The sequence below is a fragment of the Lolium rigidum genome, chromosome 1, assembly GCF_022539505.1.
Source record: "Lolium rigidum isolate FL_2022 chromosome 1, APGP_CSIRO_Lrig_0.1, whole genome shotgun sequence".
In the NCBI taxonomy this organism is placed as follows: domain Eukaryota; kingdom Viridiplantae; phylum Streptophyta; class Magnoliopsida; order Poales; family Poaceae; genus Lolium; species Lolium rigidum.
The window spans coordinates 322,289,238-322,312,090 of NC_061508.1; the positions used below are offsets into that span (position 1 = coordinate 322,289,238).

The 22,853-nt window shown below is 46.7% G+C and overlaps 1 protein-coding gene and 1 long non-coding RNA gene across 7 annotated transcripts; one reads left to right on the forward strand and one right to left on the reverse strand.

The window, feature by feature from the left end:
- Nucleotides 1-4,780: 4,780 nt before the first annotated feature.
- LOC124662272 lies at nucleotides 4,781-6,394 on the reverse strand. Its single transcript, XM_047200130.1, has 2 exons — nucleotides 6,291-6,394; nucleotides 4,781-6,029 (listed from the first exon to the last, which is right to left on the reverse strand). Exons 1-2 carry the CDS (start codon nucleotides 6,392-6,394, stop codon nucleotides 4,781-4,783), a joined length of 1,353 nt encoding a protein of 450 aa, XP_047056086.1.
- A 305-nt stretch (nucleotides 6,395-6,699) lies between these two features.
- LOC124698667 lies at nucleotides 6,700-17,633 on the forward strand. Of its 6 annotated transcripts, none has more exons than XR_007001044.1 (19): nucleotides 6,700-6,822; nucleotides 7,276-7,395; nucleotides 7,578-7,672; nucleotides 7,902-7,941; nucleotides 8,070-8,191; nucleotides 8,530-8,623; nucleotides 9,103-9,159; nucleotides 9,315-9,457; nucleotides 9,966-10,056; nucleotides 10,296-10,407; nucleotides 11,202-11,317; nucleotides 12,861-12,990; nucleotides 13,109-13,257; nucleotides 14,046-14,148; nucleotides 14,943-15,164; nucleotides 15,518-15,709; nucleotides 15,857-16,086; nucleotides 16,438-16,629; nucleotides 17,154-17,633. It is a non-coding gene; the product is annotated as an uncharacterized LOC124698667 (long non-coding RNA). The 6 variants fall into 6 exon arrangements; XR_007001045.1 differs by having other exon boundaries at nucleotides 6,704-6,826; XR_007001049.1 differs by having other exon boundaries at nucleotides 6,706-6,950; nucleotides 9,100-9,159.
- Nucleotides 17,634-22,853: the final 5,220 nt, after the last annotated feature.

The following is a 22,853-nucleotide window of genomic DNA, read 5'->3' on the forward strand; positions in this document are numbered from 1 at the left end:
TTTCGACGTCACGGATAATACTCGGGGGCTCGACAACAACTTCGCTCCGAGTAACAACCGTGACACAACGTCTAAGCAACAAATCATGACATCACCCCGGCGGTGCTCGGGGGCTCGGCTACCGCTTCATCAACAATTTGGTGGTATCCACTTTCGCTAATTCGGTGGTTTCTACTTCGGCTCAACTTTTCGCTGCACTCGAAGACCTCATCGCGCATCGACTCCGTCGTGCCCAATAATCTAAGTGTTCCTTTATTTCACATAAAGTTGATTATCATTTACTTTCGCCGCACCAGTTGCTTGGGGGCTACGTGGCATATATTCACTTTACATATTATCGAATCCGAGCATCTGACACCGCATGCGAAAAAGAGAGTCAAGGAAAAGATAGAAAAAGTTTGTTTATTTGTGTAGGAGATAGCAAATTTCAAAGTATATAAGAGAGAAGCCGACGAAATTGTCTACAGGGAGAACTCGACGAAATTGTCTTCAAGAAAGAACAGGACCCGACGAAATTTTCCTGAAGAAGGAACCCGAAGAATTATCTTCAAAGAGGACCCGAAGAATTATCTTCAAGGAGGACCCGAAGAATTATCTTCAAAGAGGACCCGAAGAATTATCTTCAAGGAGGACCCGAAGAATTGTCCTCAGGGAGGACCCGAAGAATTATCTTCAAGGAGGACCCGAAAAATTATCCTCAAGGAGGATCCGAAGAATTGTCCTCAGGGAGGACCCGAAGAATTGTCCTCAAGGAGGACCCGAAGAAATTTTCTTCAAGGAGGAACTCGACGAAATTTTCAGCAAGGAGGAACCAAAAAAAAATGGGTCCATTAACTCGGTCATATTGTTCCGAGCAAGAGCATCGGTGATGTACCCAACAATATAGAAGAACCAATATATTCGGCTGTCTCATCAAGCCCGAGAGAAAAATAGAAGAACCCGCAAAATGGGTCATTGCATCAGCCGAACAAGGCACTTGACAAAATATTCTCGGAGCGCCAAAGTCGCGAATAATCTCCGAATGCCGCAAAACTCTGCGAAGGTAAGACCCCGGGTCCGTCCTGAGCGGCGTGGCACCGTCTCGACGTCGGTTTGCTACTTTTTTCCGTATCAACGGATACGAAGAAAAATCCTAACGGACGCGTTAGGTACCCGATAAAACATGGTCGGGACTCGACATATGGTAAGACCTTAAGCGGCACATGTCGAGTTAACACCGAGTATCCCGAGATCATGTCCGGGGACATGATCTTGAAGTAGGTTCTTGCGGGATTGCCACAAGAGCAGTTAACTGGTACCTGATCCGTTAGATGAACCAACCCCATTTACCATTATCCCTGAACAACATAGATAGCAACGGCCTGGAGTGAATAAAACGAGGGGATGCGCCCAGAAATATAGTCAAGTTCTTTATCGAGTAGTACAACTTGAGTCTATGCCCATGTGCAAGCACCTGCGCATAGGCTCGGGGGCTACTCTTATCGAGAGTATTGTTCACCCTCCCGATAAGATACAAGAAAGAGGAAAAATTGTGGTGTCGATTAAAAGCAAGTTGAGCCTACACCCAAGTGCAAACACTTGGCTCGTAGCCTCGGGGGCTACTCCATCGGGAGCGCTGGCCGCGCACCCGATAGAAAAATAACTTCAACAACATCTATGACAATCAAGGTTTGTAGACTCAACTCGATTCTACGACTCGAGTGGAGCCTACTCCCATCGGGAGCACATGTGGATTTCATCAAGTCCTCCAGAAATAGTCAAGTTCTTCATCGAGTAGTACAACTTGAGTCTATGCCTAAGTGCAAGCACTTACCCATAGACTCGGGGGCTACTCCCATCGGGAGCGCTGCCGCGCACCCGATAGAAAAATAGTTTCAAGAATCGTCGACATCATCTACGCTACACATGATCTACGACATGGACCTCGCCTTGTATTTCTTTGACTTCGGAGGTGATTATGCTTGGAGTATCTACCCAAGTCTTCGACTTCCCTAGATACTCGGGGGCTACTGACATGAGTATACCCTTCGGGTACCCATTATTGGTATACCTGGATCGGCTCGGCCCAATATGGAGAAGGCCCAACAAGGCAACCAGAAGAAGTAGTCGACTAGGACTCTTGTAAAACCCTAGGCTGGTTGCATATATAAAGCCAGCCAGGGGCACCCCGGAGAGGAGGGTGACCGAGATAGACAACATAGCTCCGCCTATGGCGGCACCACGTAACGGACATATGATCATATCTTGGATTGCTAGCAGCACGTAGGGATCCTCCACCGAGGGGACCCGAAGCTGGGTACGTCGTGTGCCTAATCTCGCTCCCGGAATCTCCATCATCGCTCTCTCCCGAAACCTAAGTCTACAATACGTAGGCATTGCCGAGGTGTTCCCCCGTCAGCGACCTGGACACGGCGATCGCCATGTCCATCCGCGACTCCGGCAAGCCGCTCGTGGAACTCACCGACGACGACGAGGCAGGACCAAGCGGTCTGGTGAAGGACGAGCTCGTCGACGAGCCCGACGAGCGCGTCAAGCAGGAGGTCGTTACCGACGACATGTACAACTTCCACCGGTACTACGACGCCTCCGGCCACCGCAAGTACTTCTAGATTAGGTTTAGTTTAAATTTAGTCGAATCTCGTTCGAATCTATGTAAATTATGCTAAGTTTGAATGAATTTAATCGAATTTCGCTTAAGTTTTAAATTTCCGAAATTTTGTTTGGGAGACGCGACTGGGAGCGACGTCCCCCAAACGCGGCACGAACAAAACACGGTCCCCAAACGCTCGATCCGGCGCGTTTTGGGGGACGTGACTCGAGAGGCTCTTAGATTCATTTCGTGTTTGAATTCTCTGAATTGTATCAATACTGCTACCTATTGAGAAGAGACATCGGGTAGCTAACAGACTACAACTGGTACACGATGGTAGAGGAGGTTTCTGTTCTATTTCTTGCCATATTGTAGGAGTATAGTCCGATACGGTATAGCCATCGTGATACCTGATTTGCAATCCTTGAAGACTACGGGTTGGGATCCAGCTGAAATAGACTATAAATAGAAGGCGCAATAGATGAATCTGTCAGTTATGTCTTCGATCGAATTTTTCCTTCTCCTTCGTTCAAGATCTTTGCCTAACTCTTTATTGCGAGAATTACCAACAAATTAAGGCTGCTGCTCGCGTGCTTGCATCCGAATCTCTCCCTCTCTCGATTGCCAATGGAAGAAAACGCCGACGAGATCATGGGCCTCGCAACCGCCTGCGACAGGCGGGCGCGCTTCGTGGCCGCACGAGACGCCGGTGGCTGGTCAGGGCTCCCCATGGACGTCCTCTACCAAGTCATCTGCCGCCTCCCACCTCCCCTTAACGGCCGCTTCAACCTTAGCCTCGCCGCCGTCTGCCGCCATCGGCACGCCGCCGTGCGGCTATTGCTACCCAGCGCTCTGCCCAAGCTGTGTCTGGCGGTCCCAGATGGGATCTTCTTCACCTTCCAGCCCAAATACCCTGGCTTGAAGTTGAGGACCCATATTAACAATCCCAACTGTCGCTCCTACCGTGGTGCGACCGACAGCCAGCTTCTCCTTGCGACCAACACTTGGGGAGTGTACTGCTTGGTGAACCCTTTCACCGGGACGGAGAGGCTGCTCCCCACCCCGTCCATCCACCAGGGGATCATCGACGAGGAAGGCTACTTGCGCGAGGAGATGCCCTTGCGGAAACTGGTGGTCTGCCCTCACAGCGGGCTCGTTGCTGCCATCCTCGGCCATGAGTATTCCGCCAAGGTTGCGCTCTTTGCGCCAGAGTCAGCGGCATGGTCGTGGTCGGTCGGCACGTGCGACCCATGGCGCTCGTACGCTGACATGGTCTTCTTCGATGGGAAGCTCTACGCGCTTACCCACGACGAGGACCTCCTCGCACTGGAGGTCAGCTACGACGAGGTCGGTCAACCCAGGATCTCTAGGGTTGAGCGCGTCATTGAAGGCGATGACGGCGTATTAAAGGGGTACACCTGGACGCGCTACCTTGTCGTGAGACCATGCGGTGGCGGTTTGCTCATGGTGCGCAGGATACTGCTGGAATACTTCGCGACCACATCGAGTTTTCGGTGTTCGATGCGGACCTCCCGTCGACACGATGGGTCGAGGTAGACACCCTAGGCGGTGACGAGGCGCTCTTCGTCGGCAAAGCTGTCCTCTAGGGCGGTGCGTGCAAGCGAGGCACGGATTAGGCGGCGATCAGATCTTCTTCCTTGACGATTCCGCTAGAATGCAACGCCCCAGGGTACTTTCAGGTTCTGCTGCCGATGCATTCGCCAACGTGTATGACATGAAGGACAGGAGAGTTAGCGAGGTTCTGGAGGTGGAACCTAACAGGGATGGCACAGTGCTTGCGACATGGCTCTTCCGGGAGGACGCTGATGTCGAGGAGTGATGGCATATGATTTCCATGGGGTCAATAATTTTGTGTCTTTGAATTACGTATACAAGAACTATATCGTACCGTTGGCATATTGATCAAGCTCTCTTAGCATGTTCGATTTTGATCCGTCTGGGCAAAGCGGCCATATGTCTTGTCCATGTGTCCATGTTACTAATGTTAATTTATTTCAGCTCACGGACAACCAACCAGAAAGAAAGAATGGTACTTAAGTGCTTAGCTAACCTAGAAAACATACCCATTTTGCAAAACTAAATTGAACATATTGTTCGTGACAAGAAATGTTCACATAAGAAACAAACAAACGGCCTGTCATGATCAACAATTACATAACGCTCTCAACTCTAGCTCTTGTCTGGTTCTGATAAATTGTTGCACTTATTAACCATGTCGCTGAGAAAATACCAGCAACTTGCAGACCTCCCAACTGCAGGAAGACAAGGTGTAGACCTTCGAGTCGCCATGTCAAAGACCATGCCCTCATCCCCATCGCTCCCGCCGATCCAGTAGACGCAGTTACCATTGAGCCCCAGAACACCTTCAGCATACATAGAGGCCGTATTATTCCTCCCGACAAACACCGAGTAGCCACCCAAGTCGGTCACAACGCCCCAGCATGGCTGGTGCCGCGGAGAATACCTCAGAACAAATATTTCATTCTCCTCTACACGGTGAGAACCGCCTCCTGGCAGCTGCAAAGTGACCGCGCAGCTCGCATTCCTCCAGATCTGGTACAGGTTGCCCTCGCAGAACACCATGCTCTTGGCACCGGTGAAAATAGCGACCTTGTCGTATGGTGGGGCAAAGCTGGAGGCGGGATCGAACGGAAGGCAGTCCTCATCAGACAACAAGGGCTCGACGGTGGCCGGTGCATTTAGGTGCGGCTCGGCTGGCTCGACCATGGAAGGAGCGGGAACTCGACGTTGTTGTTGGATCCGCAAACTCATCTGTGCAGCAGGATACGACGGGACACGTGTAGGCTGTCTTATGAAAAGCGGGGTAGCTGGATTTGGATCCTCCTCGGTTGTTGCAACAATGGGTTTTCGGCGGCGGCGCTCCGGTAGGCGGAGCACGTGGACGTCTCCGTAGCGGGTGACGCAGTAGACCGTACCGTCTTGGTGGTGGAGGAGGTCGGCGAGCTGGTCTCCGCTGGCAAGGCGGACGGGGTCGAGGACAGCCCATCTTCTGGCCCCGGCGGTGACGTAGACGAGCCTGTTGATGCAGATGGCGGCCGCGACGAAATCGTCCGCGGCAGGGCAGGGCGCGAAGACGATCTTGGAGACGCAGCCGCTGCCGTAGAGCAGCGGCGGCAGGAGGATCTCGGCGGCGGTGATCGGGTTGAAGAGGCTGAACACGCCCGGGCGGTCGGCGAGGGCGAGGGCGAGCCATCCGTTGCTGGAGCCCACGCAGCTTCTCCCCTGGCGGATGAGGTTGAGCTGGAAGGAGCGGCGCGCGGGGAGCGAGGCGGCGGAGGGATGGTAGTTTGCGTAGTGCAGGAAGACCGAGAGGCTACACCGCTTGGCGAGGTCCGGGCCGACGAGGAGGAGCGACGGGGACGGCGGCGCGAGCGCGTATAACGACGACGATGCGGGTCTTTAGGAACAAGCTAGATCGTGGTGGGGCTCGGTGTACTTGATGCGATGCCCGTCGATCATGCATGCTTCCAACAAATGGAATGTAAATTACGACGACCGATATATTATACAAATGCGTGATTCCAGCTGTATAAATAAATAAATGCGCGGCGCGAGTTGGTGGACTGGCCGGAATGAAAAGGAGCGCCGTGTGCGAATGCGAGTCGCCCCGAGCAGCCGCTCAAGACGAAAAGAGCGGATGGAAAGCGCGCGCATGCACGGAAACGCCAGACCAATAAAAAAGAGTCCGACCGAGCTCTCGCAGTCGCAGTCGCAGTCCAACACGTGATGGTGCAGCGCGCCAATGGGAGCAGAGCACCCCATTCGTACCCACCCATCCCAAACCGTTCGATCTTCGATGTCGACCCATCCATCCATCCATCCATCCGATGAAACGAACAAAACGCCCGCACCAACCAACCCCAGACCCCAGAAACCCTAGCCCATCTCTCCTCCTCACTCCACTCCACTCCACTCGCGGCGGCGGCGGCGGCGGCGCCCAAAACAACCAAGATCCGGCCGCGTCGAGGCGGGCTCGCTCGCCGGAGCGCGCGTGCATCCATCCCTGCGCGCCGCTCCGTCGACCTTGCCTCGCCGCGTCGCGCCAGCCACCGGAGGAGCTACTGACCACCACCACGCACGGAGGACATGGAGATGCCGCCCAAGTTGATCCATCCGGTGGCCGCAGCCACCACAAGACGCTGCCCGCCGGCCGCCGGATCCCCTTCCCCACCGCCGTCCTCCAACCCCACGTACGTACGTGAGCAACCAACCATCTCCACTCCCTCACCTACAACGAATCAAATCAAATCCAACCCAACCCACCAGACCGAATCAATCTTGCAGCCCAACAACGACCGTACAGTGGGAAACAAATACTGTATGTCTTTTTTTCTTCTTTTCTAATCCTACTGAGCACTCCGGTTTTGGATCTTGGGAGACAGCAGCCCTCCGTGCATTCTTTCATGCGTGACCTGCTCTTGATGCGTGGCCTGCTTCTAATTTTGTTTAGGGTAGAGTTTTTCGTCCCAACAGGTACATCGATTGGGATTAATATGCACAGTACGTAGTGTGCTGATTTCGTTTCAGGGATTAAGGGCTCCATTTTAGCATGATCTACGAATTTATTCAAGGTTCATTACAGACTTCATTTACTCTTCCACTTCATATCTTTACAACACAATTGCCTCCACTTGTCTCCTCAGGTTCCTGCTCCGGTGTTTGTGCTGCTGCTGCTGTCCATCCGACCTCCTGATGGCCGCAGCGTACGTGAGGCCGAGATGCACCTGTTTTATTCGACTCGGACCGCGACCACCATCAGAAAGGTCTCTCTTTCTCTCTCAGTTAACATCTTTTTTTCTTTGGACTCTCACATGTATGCTTGCATGGTTACGAGGTTCCATTTCTCTTCATTACAAATGCTGAGATCTAAAGGTGTTCAGGCGTTTCTAGATTCTTGGCAGTGACCTGCTTCTCATCTTACTGCTCTCTTTGTTTGTCATCACAGATCAGTATGTTGTGTGCCTTATAGCTGAAGAATTGGCTGCAAAGTCACTAGAGAGACTCGGACAACACCTTAGACAAGAAAAAACTCCCAGTAAGGTGCGTCTGCTGCCTTCTCTCATAAATTTGTGATTTTTTCGCTGCCCCACAATTGCTGCTGCCGAGAAAGGCTTGAGAGCAATGGTTGTATCTGACCATTGCTAATTTATCTTGCTTGGTTGTACTGTGTTTTTTTGCTCGGTATCCTCAAGTTACACCTTTCCTTGATCTCTTCTGGAAAAACGGGTGTATGCTTTGTTAACGGTAGTTGATGATCTTCTTATACCAGGGAATTACTTAAAATCTCCTAGTGTACATGTGAAGCGCAGGTGTGTAGTTGTTATGCTTCTGGTCTTTATATATGAGCTCTTGAGCTGCTCCTTAGTCATACCTTAGCATTGCAATTATAATCATTCCAGTTTATGTTACACCGGAATTGACTGTCAACTTGTCTCAGGTTACTGTTCCGCTATTTGTGGTGCTGCTGCTGTCCATCGGAGCTCCTGGTGGCGCTTCCAGCCTCCGTGAGGATGAGCTGCCCCTGTTTTCTTCGACTCAGACTGCGACCACCGTAGGAAGGTCTGTCTCAGTTACTATCTTTTTTCTTTGGACTGTGCCATGTATGCTTGCGTGGAAAAATGAGGTTCCACTTTGTTTACTACAACTGCTGGGACGTAAAGGTGTTCCATCTCCGAGGCATATCCAAGTGTGTTCTCGTTGGATCATAATTATTAGATATTTTATTTGTGCTCCCCACTGGAAAAAAAAGTTGATTTGATATGATAGTAATTTAGCCTTCACATGTAGAGTAGAGTTTGATATGCCACTCTACTGGCATTCTATATTTTCTGCAGTTACTTGCTTCTCTTCTAATTACTCTCCCTGATTTTACGAACTCTCTTTGTTTATCATCACAGATGAATATGGAGCATGCCTTATAGTTGAATAATTGGCTCCGCGTTCAGGAGATCAAATCGGACAGCGCCTGAGACAAGAACGACTCCTAGTAAGGTGTGTCCCGCTGCCTTCTCTGATAAATTTTTCATATTTTAGTTGCCACACAAACACAATTGCTGCTACATAGAAAGGTTCCAGCAATCGTTGGACCTGACAAATACTAATTTAGCTTGCTTGGTTGGAGTGTTTTGTTTCGGTTACCTCAAGTTCATGCATTTCTTCTGGGAAAATGGGTGTATGCTTAATTAACGGTTGTTGATGATCTTATAGAAGGAAATTAATTAAAATCTGCTAGTGTTTGTGAAGTGCAGATGTGTAGTTGTTATGCTTCCGGTGTGTATATATAAGCTCTCGAGCATCTCCTTATCCATACCTATTACTGTAATTAATTCCTTACTATTCTAATTGATGGTTTGATCAACTTCTTGGTCAAGTTCACATGAGTACTTGACATGCTACTGTCCTGTATTTGTTTATCCTATTGTTGATTTCTGAATATGGAGCGTGCCTTATACCTGCATAAATGACAGCAGGTTCAGGAGGACTTTCTCCTCTCAGATGCTGGGGACAACAACGAGTACAACATATAGGTGCATCTCGCTGCCTTTCCATAATAATTTTGTGCTGTTTTGGCTGCCCATGTACTGCAATCGTTACTGATTGCGATTTAGCTTGTTTTTTTTTACTGCATTCCGGTTTATGATTCTCTGTGATGATAAAATGCTGCATTTTTGTTTTTGTGTAGGCCTGTAGGGCAAGAACCCCAGCTACCTTAGTACGGTGGAATAGACCAAAGCGGCAGCGATGGCAATGATCCACAGCTCCAGTTTCAGGAGAGCGGCTTTGTCCACTTTGATTACATCGGAGACAAGAACAACTCCTAGTAAGGTGCATCCTGCTGCCTTCTTTGATCAATTCGTGATATTTTTTCTGCCACACAGTTGTTGCTGCAGAGAAAGGTTCGAGCTAGTCTGGACCTGACCATTGCAAATTTACTTTGCTGGGTTGGAGTGTTTAGTTGCGGTAACCTGAAGTTCACAACTGTCTTAAAAGCGGGTTCTACAACTGTCATTCATATGATGTGGTCTGATTTTAAATAGCTGAGACATGAGATGGTTGTATTTAAGCTTTCCTGGCATATATTGCAATTATAGAGCATACAAGTATTGAAGTACATTCCGATTGCTTTTTTCCCCCATGCATGTTGCTGCACTTGTGCTTTCAGGTCATATTTCAACAACCTTATAAAGCATATAAGTATTGAAATATATTCTGTATCGGAATGGATGAGCATCTCTCGTGTGCATAGGTGGCGGTGGCTGCATATCTAATAAACATGCTGTTTTTTTGGTGCTTCTTATGAATCAACACAGCTGACAGCTTGTACTGTTTTCAGGTTCAGAACATACTGGGGTTGAATAGCACCAAGCTGGGCGTACCAGGAGGCGGGATTCTTGGGTGGACCAGGACTCCACTTGTGCTTTCAGGTCTCTGATTTTGCTGCATGCATAGGGCTGCTCTTATGTTTCTTCTCTTTTTTGCTTTTAAATGTATAATCGTCTGTATGCGCAGTCTCTGGAAGTATATATACAAGATTGCTCAAACTTGTATATTTCTTGCCTTCTTTTTTATGGAGAACGACATCTTAACAGTAGCACAAATGTTTCTAGACGCATTGATTAAATTAGTATTCAGTTCTAACTATCCTCTTCATTTTTCATCACAGACATTCTTGCTGCCACTTGTCCTTACTATTAGAGGGTGCCTTGGAGCTGCAAAGTAGGCCGGTTCGGGATGACTTCCTTCAGTAGGACGCTTCTGGGGTCAAGAACGACTAGGTGCCTCATGCCTCCCTTTTACCTTGTGCACAGAAGGTTGAGTATTTGGTTTAGGTGTTCTCTAGTTCATTGATCTCTATTGGTGAATAAACGGGACTGTTTCTGCTTAGGTTTATGTGCTACATTAGTAAAATTTATCTATCTAGTAAACGAGGATCCAGATACTGATGAAGGTGTAGTAATTTTGTATATTATAGTCTTAGATTGCTCAATTAATGGCAGCACCTAGATTGATGTCCTCTTGTCATTAATATATCTGCACTCTTTTTTAGTTTATCCCGAATCAAATGGGTTCAACCGCAAGACAAGGCAGTATCAAGAGTGTTTCTAGATACATCAACACTTTGATTTTTCTCTTCTAATTATTCTCTTCGTTGATGTGACAGTGTAACCTGAAGTTTGCTAGGTTAGAGTGTTTAGTTGGTGTGACAGTGTAACCTGAAGTTTAGCAACTGTCTTATAAAGCGGGTTCTACAAATGTCATATTCATATGCTTATGGTCGGATTTTAAATAGCTGAGACATGAGATGATTGTATTTAAGCTTAGCTGGCATATATTGCAATTGTAGGGCATATAGGTATTGAAGTACATTCTGATTGCTTTTTTTCTTTCTCATGCATGTTGCTGCAGTGCTGCACCCCTGTCATATTTCAAATATCTTATAAATCATTTAAGTATTGAAGTACATTCTATATTGCAATTATAGACCAAACAGAATGGATGAGCATCTGTCGTCTGATTTTTTTGGTGCTGCTTATGAATCAACACAGATGACAAATCCTGTTGCTTTCAGGTTCAGATCATACCGGGGTTGAATAGCACTAAGCCGGGCGTACCAGGAGGCGGTGTTAGAGGGTGGACCAGGACTCCACTTGTGTTTTCAGGTCTCCGATTTTGCTGCATGCATAGGTCTGCTCTTATGATTCTTCTCCTTTTCTTTTTAAATGTATAGTCTGATGTATGCATAGTCTCTGGAAGTATATACAAGATTGCTCAAACTTGTATATTTCTTGCCTTCTTTTTTCATGGAGAATGACATCTTAATCCAAGGCTTGCAATTTTTCTAAATGAGTAGCTGTTTCTTGGAATTAGGCAAACAAGGTTTTGTTCAACAGATCTTTGTTTTTTCATCTTCAGCGTGCATCCGGTTAACTTTGAAGGAATATGTTGACACATGAAATTTTTTCAGGACCTGGGTAGTAATTCAGGATTAGTAACGTTGTAGATAATATTTCAGGAGTATGAATGTCCTTGTTTCGTGAATACATGGTTTTAGTTTGTCCCCAATCAAATCGGTGAAAGCAAGACATCTCAGTGGCACGAGTATTTCTAGACACTTTGATTCAATTAGCACTACCAGTAGTATTCAGTTCTATTCATCCTCTTCATTTGTCATCACAGAATTTCTTGCTGCCACTTGTCCTTACCATGGGTTTTAAGGCGTTGCTTAAGTTTCAATAGCCGGCAAGACATCGTGCTCTCCTTAGGCAGGTGTCTAAGGCGTCCAGATTTGACCTTTCGGCCTTACAAGTTGTTGCTCTGCCCGATTTTGGATGCCATGGACAGGTCAAAGCGGGAAACTGAGCAGGCTAGCGGGAACACAGAAATTGGGCGGGATGGGAGTGATATTGTGAGGCCAGAGGGAGGAGAAAGAGAAGGGGGGGGTGGGGGGTGGGGGAGTGGAACAGGCCGATATTGGGGCCCAGAGAGAGGAGAACAGACTAGTCACAACATCGAAATGATAGAGAGAGCTGAATGAGTGAATTAAAAAAGCCAGCTGCTTGTGCATCCAATTAAAATAGTTAGCTGCTGGAATTTGGAGGTTATCTACATGTCATGTTGTGTGGTTAAAATAGTTTATGCTTGTCTTTGTTAGCTACATGAATAATATGCCACCTCGCTTCGTGCTTTGAGGGCCTAGGCGTTGAGGGGCCTCCCCTGCTCCTTAAACCGCCTAGACGCCTTAAAAACCTTGGTCCTTACTATTGGATGGTGCCTTAGAGCTGCAAAATAGGGGGGGGGGGTCAGGATGACTTTCTCCACTAGGACATTGTTCGGTACGAGAACGACTAGGTGCCTCCTGCCTGCTTTTTACCTTGTCACAACACACAAGGTTGAGTATTTGGTTTACGTGTTATCAAGTTCATTGATCTCTTTTGGTGAATCGATGGGAATGTTTCTGCTTAGGTGTAGCGAAATTTGTCTATCTAGTAAACGAGGATCGGATGTACTGATAAAAGTGTTTTACTTTTGTAGACAAGTCTTAGATTGCTCAATTATTGGCAGCCCCTACATTTATATTCTCGTATCATCAGTATATCTACACTCTTTTTTAGTTTATCCCGATTCAAATGGGTTCAACTGCAAGCCAAGGCAGTAGCACGAGTGTTTCTAGATACATCAACACTTTCGAGTTTTCTCTTCTAATTATTCTCTTCATTTGTGATTACAGATTTTCTTGCCGCCACTTATCCTGAATATGGATGGTGCCTTGGAGCTGGAAAATGGGTGGCTGGGCTGCTGCTATTGCTGCTTAGGCTCTCATACGATGGACTTAGACCGCTGAGCGCCGACACATGGCGGTGAGACTCACATCCTCCTGGACCTCTCTGTCTCCGTTTTGCTGATTAAGAGGCTGTGGATTCTTCATTTTTTCTGTGGCGAAATGTAACCCTAGCTTCACTTGTCTGCTCTCTGTAGAAAGTTCATAATTGGGTGCAGTTGTGCTGGTAGGCCCCAATGTTGGCGGCAGCATTGATGGCGCCGTGCATAGGGCGCCTGGGTACATGATGGTGACTTCCTCCTCCACTAGGACGCATGCTGCCGCCTGGGACAAGTACGAACACTAGGTGCCTCCTGCTGCCTGCCTTGCACAATCGTTTGCTTGTGAATTTACCTTGTTGTTTGCAGGTTCTGTTGAGTGTATGGTTTTGGTATATTTAAGTTTCATGCACCTACATAATTGGCATGTGGATGTGGATGGTATTGCTGGCAATGAAAGTTGACTTTAAAGCAATCTCGATTTTTTTACTGAAAAGGTCTTTGTTTGTCAGCCTGATATATACGGTTTTTTGAAGTAGTTGACATAAAGTTTGTCATCCTTTTATCATATAGTGGCGATAAGATATCATGGATTGTTTGTCTTGAAATTTCTCTGCATTTCTTGTCTGTTTATACTATGGTGTTTGCTGGCTAGCATTCTGGTTCCATTAACCAAACTGCTCTATTACTTGTTTGAGATGCATATTCCAAAGCGCATGTATATTGCAATACTGAGAAGTGAGCACCTTTCTGTGTTCAGCAGAAATTATTCTTTTGTCTATTTATATTCAAATTTAACCAATTTGTAAAAAAAACGCACCTTGGTGAGAAGTGTTTCACCAGATAGGTTCGTCCATGAAGACATTATTATGGTATACCTACCTTGGTGAATATGATGGTATGGGGTGCCAAAGAGAAATGTGACAACTAGTTCTTGGTTGAGTTTCCTCCACAGGAGCTTCTTGCACCCTAATAGCAATAGTTGGTGATAATTCGATGTACTATTTTAATAGTTTTGTGTGCATGTACTCTATCTTCCAGGTACGAGTTTCTGAAAACAATGGGAACCTTCAACCTGACTGTATTTTCCATGCAGGCTTATACTTTCAAGCATCCGCCATGAAGCAGCATTAGTTTTAGAGATCCCTAGGGAGAACAGGGCAAGGATCAACAGGCTCTAGCAGACCTTCGCTAGCACGGTATAGTTGTATCTCACGCATATTGACTAGACGCTTTGACATCTGCTTGTTGATTGGGTCCTGCATCTTGACCTCTAATTATTTTGCCTGAAAGTTTTCTTGTGCAATGTGGATGGTACTACTGGCAATGAGAGTTGACTGAAAAGCAATCTCAATTTTTCTTTGACTGAAAAGTTCTTTGTTTGGCTGCTTGATATATACAAGTACCGTTTGGTTTATTTAAGTAGTTGACATGAAGTCTGTCATCCTTCTTGCATATAGTGGCGATAAGATATCATGGATTGTTTGTATTTATATTTATATGCATTTCTTGTCCTTTTTTACTATGGTGTTTGCTGGCTAGCTTTTTGGTTGCATTAGTTTCTTTATGTAGAATTAACCCTGATGCGTATGTATAAATCTGGCAGCTTATAGCTTTATAAAGTGCTACGATTGGTTTCTCTTTCTCTCTTGATGCCTCCCCTATTTTCGTTTTGCTTTTATTTTGGTATGCCAAGTATCTATTTTGGCTGGGCTGGGCTTATGGGCTGATTCCACATTGTGGGCTTGATGATTGGAACGAAATGGCCTTATTGCCATGTGGCTTGGCTTTGGAAATTCGATTTATTTTGGAATCTTGGCATAACATGGTTTAGTTGGATTCCAACATAAAAACTAAACCTCAATCTATTTTCAAGCGTTACCTTTGTGTAATCTGAAGCGCAGTTTTAGTTTAGAGGGGTCAATGGTTGTTTACTTTGTTGCTGGCTAAACCTTGACCGAATTTCTTGTCTGTGTTTTATTATGGCTTTCAGGTGAAGAAGAAAAGACATCCATGCAGTTTTGTACCAGTAGAAGTTAAGTCCCAAGATAATTTACCCTCTCGATATCAAGAAGTAGGCTGAAAGGAGAGGACGTCAGAGCTGGGCGTAGGTAGCAATTCCATTGGTTCGAGGCTAGAGTTGGTTGAGGCCCACTTGGAGAAGCGGTGCGAGTCAGCCATTGTGCTGGTCCTCAAATACGAGAGCACTAACAAGGTACTGGGTTTATAGTTATGCTAATTTGGTCATGTGGTATGTATTCTAGCAATTGAGGTGGCCACTTTGTGGTGATTTAGATGATTCGTGTGTTTTTGTTAATTGGTATGCCATTCATGGTGTCCTTATCGATTCCTACAAGTATTTGTCCTTACTCCGTCATGTTCTATAAACTGGCCATCGAACCATGATGCCAATCATCTTGTTTTCTATAAGTTCACATGAACCGGCCATCAAACCATGCTTCTGGTGATGCACGTGGTTATTTGTAGGATCTGTAATTGCCTCTGTTTTGCTTTTCTTAGTCTCTCCCGGTTTCTGCCACATGATATTATGTTCATATGTTCTTTCAGGGCCCTTTCGATGCCCACATGGTGGTGGTGAAGCAGTTCACGTGGGAGGGAGTGTAGGGAACGAAGGAGTTCCTGGTGGAGGTGTAGATGCAGACGGTGCTCACCCACCCAAACATTGCCAGCCTGGTCGGGATGAGAGGTTGCTGTGTCAGAGTACTTGCAGTTCCGCATCCAGGAGAGACATCTCTTTTGGTGAGTTCTTCTCACAAGTCAGACTTGCTGTTTGTTCTAGTTCATGTGTCTGCAATTCAGTCTGGTTATGGGCGTACCGGGGTTGTTTACTTTGTTGCTGGCTAAACCTTGACCGAATTTCTTGTCTGTGTTTTTTATGGCTTTCAGGTGAAGAAGAAAAGACCAAGTACTTCATCCATTCAGTTCTGTACCAGGAAGTTAAGTCCCAAGATAATTTACCCTCTCAACATCAAGAAGTAGGCTGAAAGGAGAGGACGTCAGAGCTGGGCGAAGGCAGCAACACCATTGGTTCGAGGCTGGAGTTGGTTGAGGCCCACTTGGAGAAGCGGTGCGAGTCAGCCATCGTGCTGGTGCTCAAATACGAGAGCACTAACAAGGTACTGGGTTTATAGTTATGCTCATTTGGTCATGTGGTATGTATTCTAGCAATTGAGGTGGCCACTTTGTGGTGATTTAGATGATTTGTGTGTTTATGGTAATTGTTATTCCATTCATCGTTTCCTTTTCGATTTCTAGAAGTATTTGTCCTTACTCTGTCATGTTCTATAAACTGGCCATCGAACCATGATACCAATCATCTTGTTTTCTATAAGTTCACATGAAATGGCCATCAAACCATGCTTCTGATGATGCATGTGGTGTTTTGTAGGATCTGTAATTGCCACTATTTTGCGTTTCTTAGTCTCCCGGTTTCTGCCACATGATAATATGTTCATATGTTCTTTCAGGGCGTTTTTGATGCCCACATGGTGGTGGTGAAGCAGTTCGCGTGGGAGGGAGTGTAGGGAAGGAAAGAGTTCCTGGTGGAGGTGTAGATGCAGATGGTGCTCACCCACCCAAACCTTGTCAGCCTGGTCGAGATAAGAGGTTGCTGTGTGAGAGTACATGCAGTTCCGCATCCAGGAGAGACATCTTTTTTGGTTAGTTCTTCTCACAAGTCACACTTGCTGTTTGTTCTAGTTCATATGTCTGCAATGCAGTCCGGTTATGGAGTTGATATGAATCTATCTGTTTTACCAGGTTAAACATCCATGTTGAAATGTTTTTGCTTTTCTTGTACCTTGTGCCTGTGATAGCCCTTCATAGCAGTAATGCGTTTTTTCGGATAAAGAACTCAGCTTTGTGAAGTTGTTTTCTCTTTTCTTTCATTGTAAATAGATATTTGTGTAGAAAATGAAAGGGGAAATGAAATGTGAGCTCAATATATGTGGCGAAATCTATGTTTTATCAAAGAAACAGAAAAAGGCGAATGGTATATATGTTCGTCTCCTTTTGAGCTGTTTGTCTAAGCCTGCTGGTATTTAGTTCTGAACGCCACTAGTTGGTACCGAGTGGTCGTTAGGGTGGGATGGCGCCATTTATTTGACATTGTTCTAGTTCAAGCTATTATGGGATGTGGTAGAAACAGAATCTCACTACCCTTGTGTGGTCTGTTTTGGTGCAGGTGATACCGGACAAGGCGAGCTGCTTCAAGAAGTGGTAGTCGCTGGGACTTGGTACATGGAGTGGCAACTACCGTGGTGCTTCCAAAGGCTAAGAAGTCCAACTACCGTCTCTGTTTTGGCTTCATACCTGCCAAATCGTGTCTGAAGCTGCAAAAAGGAAAATTGTCTTTGTGCCTACCAGGACTGCGACGTGAAAAGCATAGAGCGGTGATAGGTGAAGAGAAAGCTAGCTTTGGCTGTTTGTAGCTCTGCGATTGCATTACTTTATGAACTTAGCTAGCTGGTGTTGATTGTATCTTGTTGAAGATTGTGGGCCTTCTATACCTAGGGCCGAGTTGGGTTCGTCGATGTTCTTGATGTGCATATGCAATCATGGGCAGTGAGCCAATGAGATGTATGTGCTGATGCTTGTATCGATACAGTATGTGTGGTCACAGTTTTATCACCTCCCTATGCAATATACTCGTTGGAGTTTGTCATGAGTTTTTCTACAGGCTGAGCGTGACATTTACTGTATATTGGTATCAGCTACTTCACCTTTCATCAGTGACATGTTTTATCATCTTATATTGGTAGCTTGGCATAGCTTGGCATATCAGTGACGTGTCATATGGTTGTTTAGGCCCAAAACGAAATTGAAATTCCCGAAAATAGTTCCAAGTGAAAGAAAAACCCAGAGAGATGCACATTTGTCTCTAATGTAAAGCTACTCATGTTTTTTGACCTATTTTTGGTGTAAGAAATGAATAAATCTGATAGTTCCTTTTGATCTTCTATAATATATAGTATATTTCAAAGCCATTCTATATAAGGCTATATTACTAAATAAATTTTTATCCGAATGAGACAAAAGAGCACACTCTAGTCTTTTGGAAAAAAATGCCTGATGCTGGAAATATATACAATGCATTGCGGTTTCTTATCTGTCCAGCTCCGATTGAGATAGGGCACAGTTTTTTACCTACTAGCTAGCTAGCTACAGGTCTAGAATGCTTGCAGGGATTCTCTCATCAATTCGTGCACATCCCTCCCATGCCATGCCATGTCACCAATCCATGGCACATTCCATCTTAGCCATACATCGTTGCTAGTTGTTTCCATGGCACAATCCATCTCAACCGTTCACCCTTGCTAGCTGCTAGCTCCCAACAAGCACATCTCTTCTCTCCTTCAACCTCCGTGAACACTTGCTCTATAAATACAAGACAGATGGAGCCACCGCGTGCGGCTTGCGCGTGCGACCGACTTAGACTTTGACGAGGACGAGAAGAAGAGAAGAGAAGAGAGTAGAGGAGACCTTGTAGGAGGAGGAGGGCGTTGTTGGCTGACTTTGGCAGGGCGCACTACCGGTGTCAGCAACGTGGAACCTGCACACTGGTTACAGCAAATTCACCCAAACACTGGTGTTGCGCCATTACTTCGTTACTACAAATATACTCGGTTACTTGATGAATTTCTTTTCTTCGGCTCTGGAAATATCTTCTCCGGCTCAGTGAAATTATTTTCTTCGGCTCAGTGGAATTATTTTCTTCGACTTAGTGGTTTTATCTTCTTCGGCTCGGTAGATTTATTTTCTTGGGATTACTGGATTGGTTTTCTTTGGGTTATTATTGGTTCACTTATACAATATTATCCGATGCGTTTCCGGGTCAATGGATTCATCTTTTATGGTTATTACTGGAACTATTTTCTTTGGATCAATGGATTCATCCTCTATGATATCAGCGGATTTATTTTCTATGGTTATTTCTGGATTCTTCGGGTCAATGGATTCATCTTCTATGATATCGGTTAATTCATCTTCAATATATGATTCATATTTGATGGTGTAATCTTTAATATGAAGTCATCTCAAGTACTTCATCTCGGATTCATCTTCAGTATTTCATCCTTAATGGCCTTCTTTCGACGTCACGGATAATACTCGGGGGCTCGACAACAACTTCGCTCCGAGTAACAACTGTGACACAACGTCTAAGCAACAAATCATGACATCACCCCAGCAGTGCTCGGGGGCTCGGCTACCGCTTCATCAACAATTTGGTGGTATCCACTTTCGCTAATTCGGTGGTTTCTACTTCGGCTCAACTTTTTCGCTGCACTCGAAGACCTCATCGCGCATCGACTCCGTCGTGCCCAATAATCTAAGTGTTCCTTTATTTCACATAAAGTTGATTATCATTTACTTTCGCCGCACCAGTTGCTTGGGGGCTACGTGGCATATATTCACTTTACATATTATCGAATCCGAGCATCTGACACCGCATGCGAAAAAGAGAGTCAAGGAAAAGATAGAAAAAGTTTGTTTATTTGTGTAGGAGATAGCAGAATTTCAAAGTATATAAGAGAGAAGCCGACGAAATTGTCTACAGGGAGAACTCGACGAAATTGTCTTCAAGAAAGAACAGGACCCGACGAAATTTTCCTGAAGAAGGAACCCGAAGAATTATCTTCAAAGAGGACCCGAAGAATTATCTTCAAGGAGGACCCGAAGAATTATCTTCAAAGAGGACCCGAAGAATTATCTTCAAGGAGGACCCGAAGAATTGTCCTCAGGGAGGACCCGAAGAATTATCTTCAAGGAGGACCCGAAAAATTATCCTCAAGGAGGATCCGAAGAATTGTCCTCAGGGAGGACCCGAAGAATTGTCCTCAAGGAGGACCCGAAGAAATTTTCTTCAAGGAGGAACTCGACGAAATTTTCAGCAAGGAGGAACCCAAAAAAAAAATGGGTCCATTAACTCGGTCATATTGTTCCGAGCAAGAGCATCGGTGATGTACCCAACAATATAGAAGAACCAATATATTCGGCTGTCTCATCAAGCCCGAGAGAAAAATAGAAGAACCCGCAAAATGGGTCATTGCATCAGCCGAACAAGGCACTTGACAAAATATTCTCAGAGCGCCAAAGTCGCGAATAATCTCTGAATGCCGCAAAACTCGCGAAGGTAAGACCCCGGGTCCGTCCCGAGCGGCGTGGCACCGTCTCGACGTCGGTTTGCTACTTTTTTCCGTATCAACAGATACGAAGAAAAATCCTAACGGACGCGTTAGGTACCCGATAAAACATGACTGGGACTCGACATATGGTAAGACCTTAAGCGGCACATGTCGAGTTAACACCAGTATCCCGAGATCATGTCCAGGGACATGATCTTGAAGTAGGTTCTTGCGGGATTGCCACAAGAGCAGTTAACTGGTACCTGATCCGTTAGATGAACCAACCCCATTTACCATTATCCCTGAACAACATAGATAGCAACGGCCTGGAGTGAATAAAACGAGGGGATGCGCCCAGAAATATAGTCAAGTTCTTTATCGAGTAGTACAACTTGAGTCTATGCCCATGTGCAAGCACCTGCGCATAGGCTCGGGGGCTACTCTTATCGAGAGTATTGTTCACCCTCCCGATAAGATACAAGAAAGAGGAAAAATTGTGGTGTCGATTAAAAGCAAGTTGAGCCTACACCCAAGTGCAAACACTTGGCTGTAGCCTCGGGGGCTACTCCATCGGGAGCGCTGGCCGCGCACCCGATAGAAAAATAACTTCAACAACATCTATGACAATCAAGGTTTGTAGACTCAACTCGATTCTACGACTCGAGTGGAGCCTACTCCCATCGGGAGCACATGTGGATTTCATCAAGTCCTCCAGAAATAGTCAAGTTCTTCATCGAGTAGTACAACTTGAGTCTATGCCTAAGTGCAAGCACTTACCCATAGACTCGGGGCTACTCCCATCGGAGCGTTGCCGCGCACCCGATAGAAAAATAGTTTCAAGAATCGTCGACATCATCTACGCTACACATGATCTACGACATGGACCTCGCCTTGTATTTCTTTGACTTCGGAGGTGATTATGCTTGGAGTATCTACCCAAGTCTTCGACTTCCCTAGATACTCGGGGGCCTATCGACATGAGTATACCCTTCGGGTACCCATTATTGGTATACCTGGATCGGCTCGGCCCAATATGGAGAAGGCCCAACAAGGCAACCGTAAGAAGTAGTCGACTAGGACTCTTGTAAAACCCTAGGCTGGTTGCATATATAAAGCCGACCAGGGCACCCTGCAGAGGAGGGTGACCGGATAGACAACATAGCTCCGCCTATGGCGGCACCGCCTAACGGACATATGATCATATACCGGATTGCTAGCGGCACGTAGGGATCCTCCACCGAGGGGACCCGAAGTCGGGTACGTCGTGTGCCTAATCTCGCTCCCGGAATCTCCATCATCGCTCTCTCCCGAAACCTAAGTCTACAATACGTAGGCATTGCCGAGGTGTTCCCCCGTCGGCCGACCTCGGACACGGCGATCGCCATGTCCATCCGCGACTCCGGCAAGCCGCTCGTGGAACTCACCGACGACGACGAGGCGGGACCAAGCGGTCCGGTGAAGGACGAGCTCGTCGACGAGCCCGACGAGCGCGTCAGCTGTGAGGTCGTTACCGACGACATGTACAACTTCCACCGGTACTACGACGCCTCCGGCCACCGCAAGTACTTCTAGATTAGGTTTAGTTTAAATTTAGTCGAATCTCGTTCGAATCTATGTAAATTATGCTAAGTTTGAATGAATTTAATCGAATTTCGCTTAAGTTTTAAATTTCCGAAATTTTGTTTGGGAGACGCGACGCGGAGCGACGTCCCCCAAACGCGCACGAACAAAACACGGTCCCCAAACGCTCGATCCGGCGCGTTTTGGGGACGTGACTCGAGAGGCTCTTAGATTCATTTCGTGTTTGAATTCTCTGAATTGTATCAATACTGCTACCTATTGAGAAGAGACATCGGGTAGCTAACAGACTACAACTGGTACACGATGGTAGAGGAGGTTTCTGTTCTATTTCTTGCCATATTGTAGGAGTATAGTCCGATACGGTATAGCCATCGTGATACCTGATTTGCAATCCTTGAAGACTACGGGTTGGGATCCAGCTGAAATAGACTATAAATAGAAGGCGCAATAGATGAATCTGTCAGTTATGTCTTCGATCGAATTTTTCCTTCTCCTTCGTTCAAGATCTTTGCCTAACTCTTTATTGCGAGAATTACCAACAAATTAAGGCTGCTGCTCGCGTGCTTGCATCCGAATCTCTCCTCTCTCGATTGCCAATGGAAGAAAACGCCGACGAGATCATGGGCCTCGCAACCGCCTGCGACAGGCGGGCGCGCTTCGTGGCCGCACGAGACGCCGGTGGCTGGTCAGGGCTCCCCATGGACGTCCTCTACCAAGTCATCTGCCGCCTCCCACCTCCCCTTAACGGCCGCTTCAACCTTAGCCTCGCCGCCGTCTGCCGCCACTGGCACGCCGCCGTGCGGCTATTGCTACCCAGCGCTCTGCCCAAGCTGTGTCTGGCGGTCCCAGATGGGATCTTCTTCACCTTCCAGCCCAAATACCCTGGCTTGAAGTTGAGGACCCATATTAACAATCCCAACTGTCGCTCCTACCGTGGTGCGACCGACAGCTCAGCCTTCTCCTTGCGACCAACACTTGGGGAGTGTACTGCTTGGTGAACCCTTTCACCGGGACGGAGAGGCTGCTCCCCACCCCGTCCATCCACCAGGGGATCATCGACGAGGAAGGCTACTTGCGCGAGGAGATGCCCTTGCGGAAACTGGTGGTCTGCCCTCGCGCGCGGGCTCGTTGCTGCCATCCTCGGCCATGAGTATTCCGCCAAGGTTGCGCTCTTTGCG

Excerpts from the sequence above, each read along its gene's own strand:
- LOC124662272 (XM_047200130.1), bottom strand. The coding sequence starts at position 6,394 with ATGGGGTGCTCTGCTCCCATTGGCGCGCTGCACCATCACGTGTTGGAC. Across the intron at positions 6,030-6,290 it reads TTTATTGGTCTGGCGTTTCC|ACCCGCATCGTCGTCGTTAT; the intron begins GTGCATGCGCGC and ends TTGTTCCTAAAG.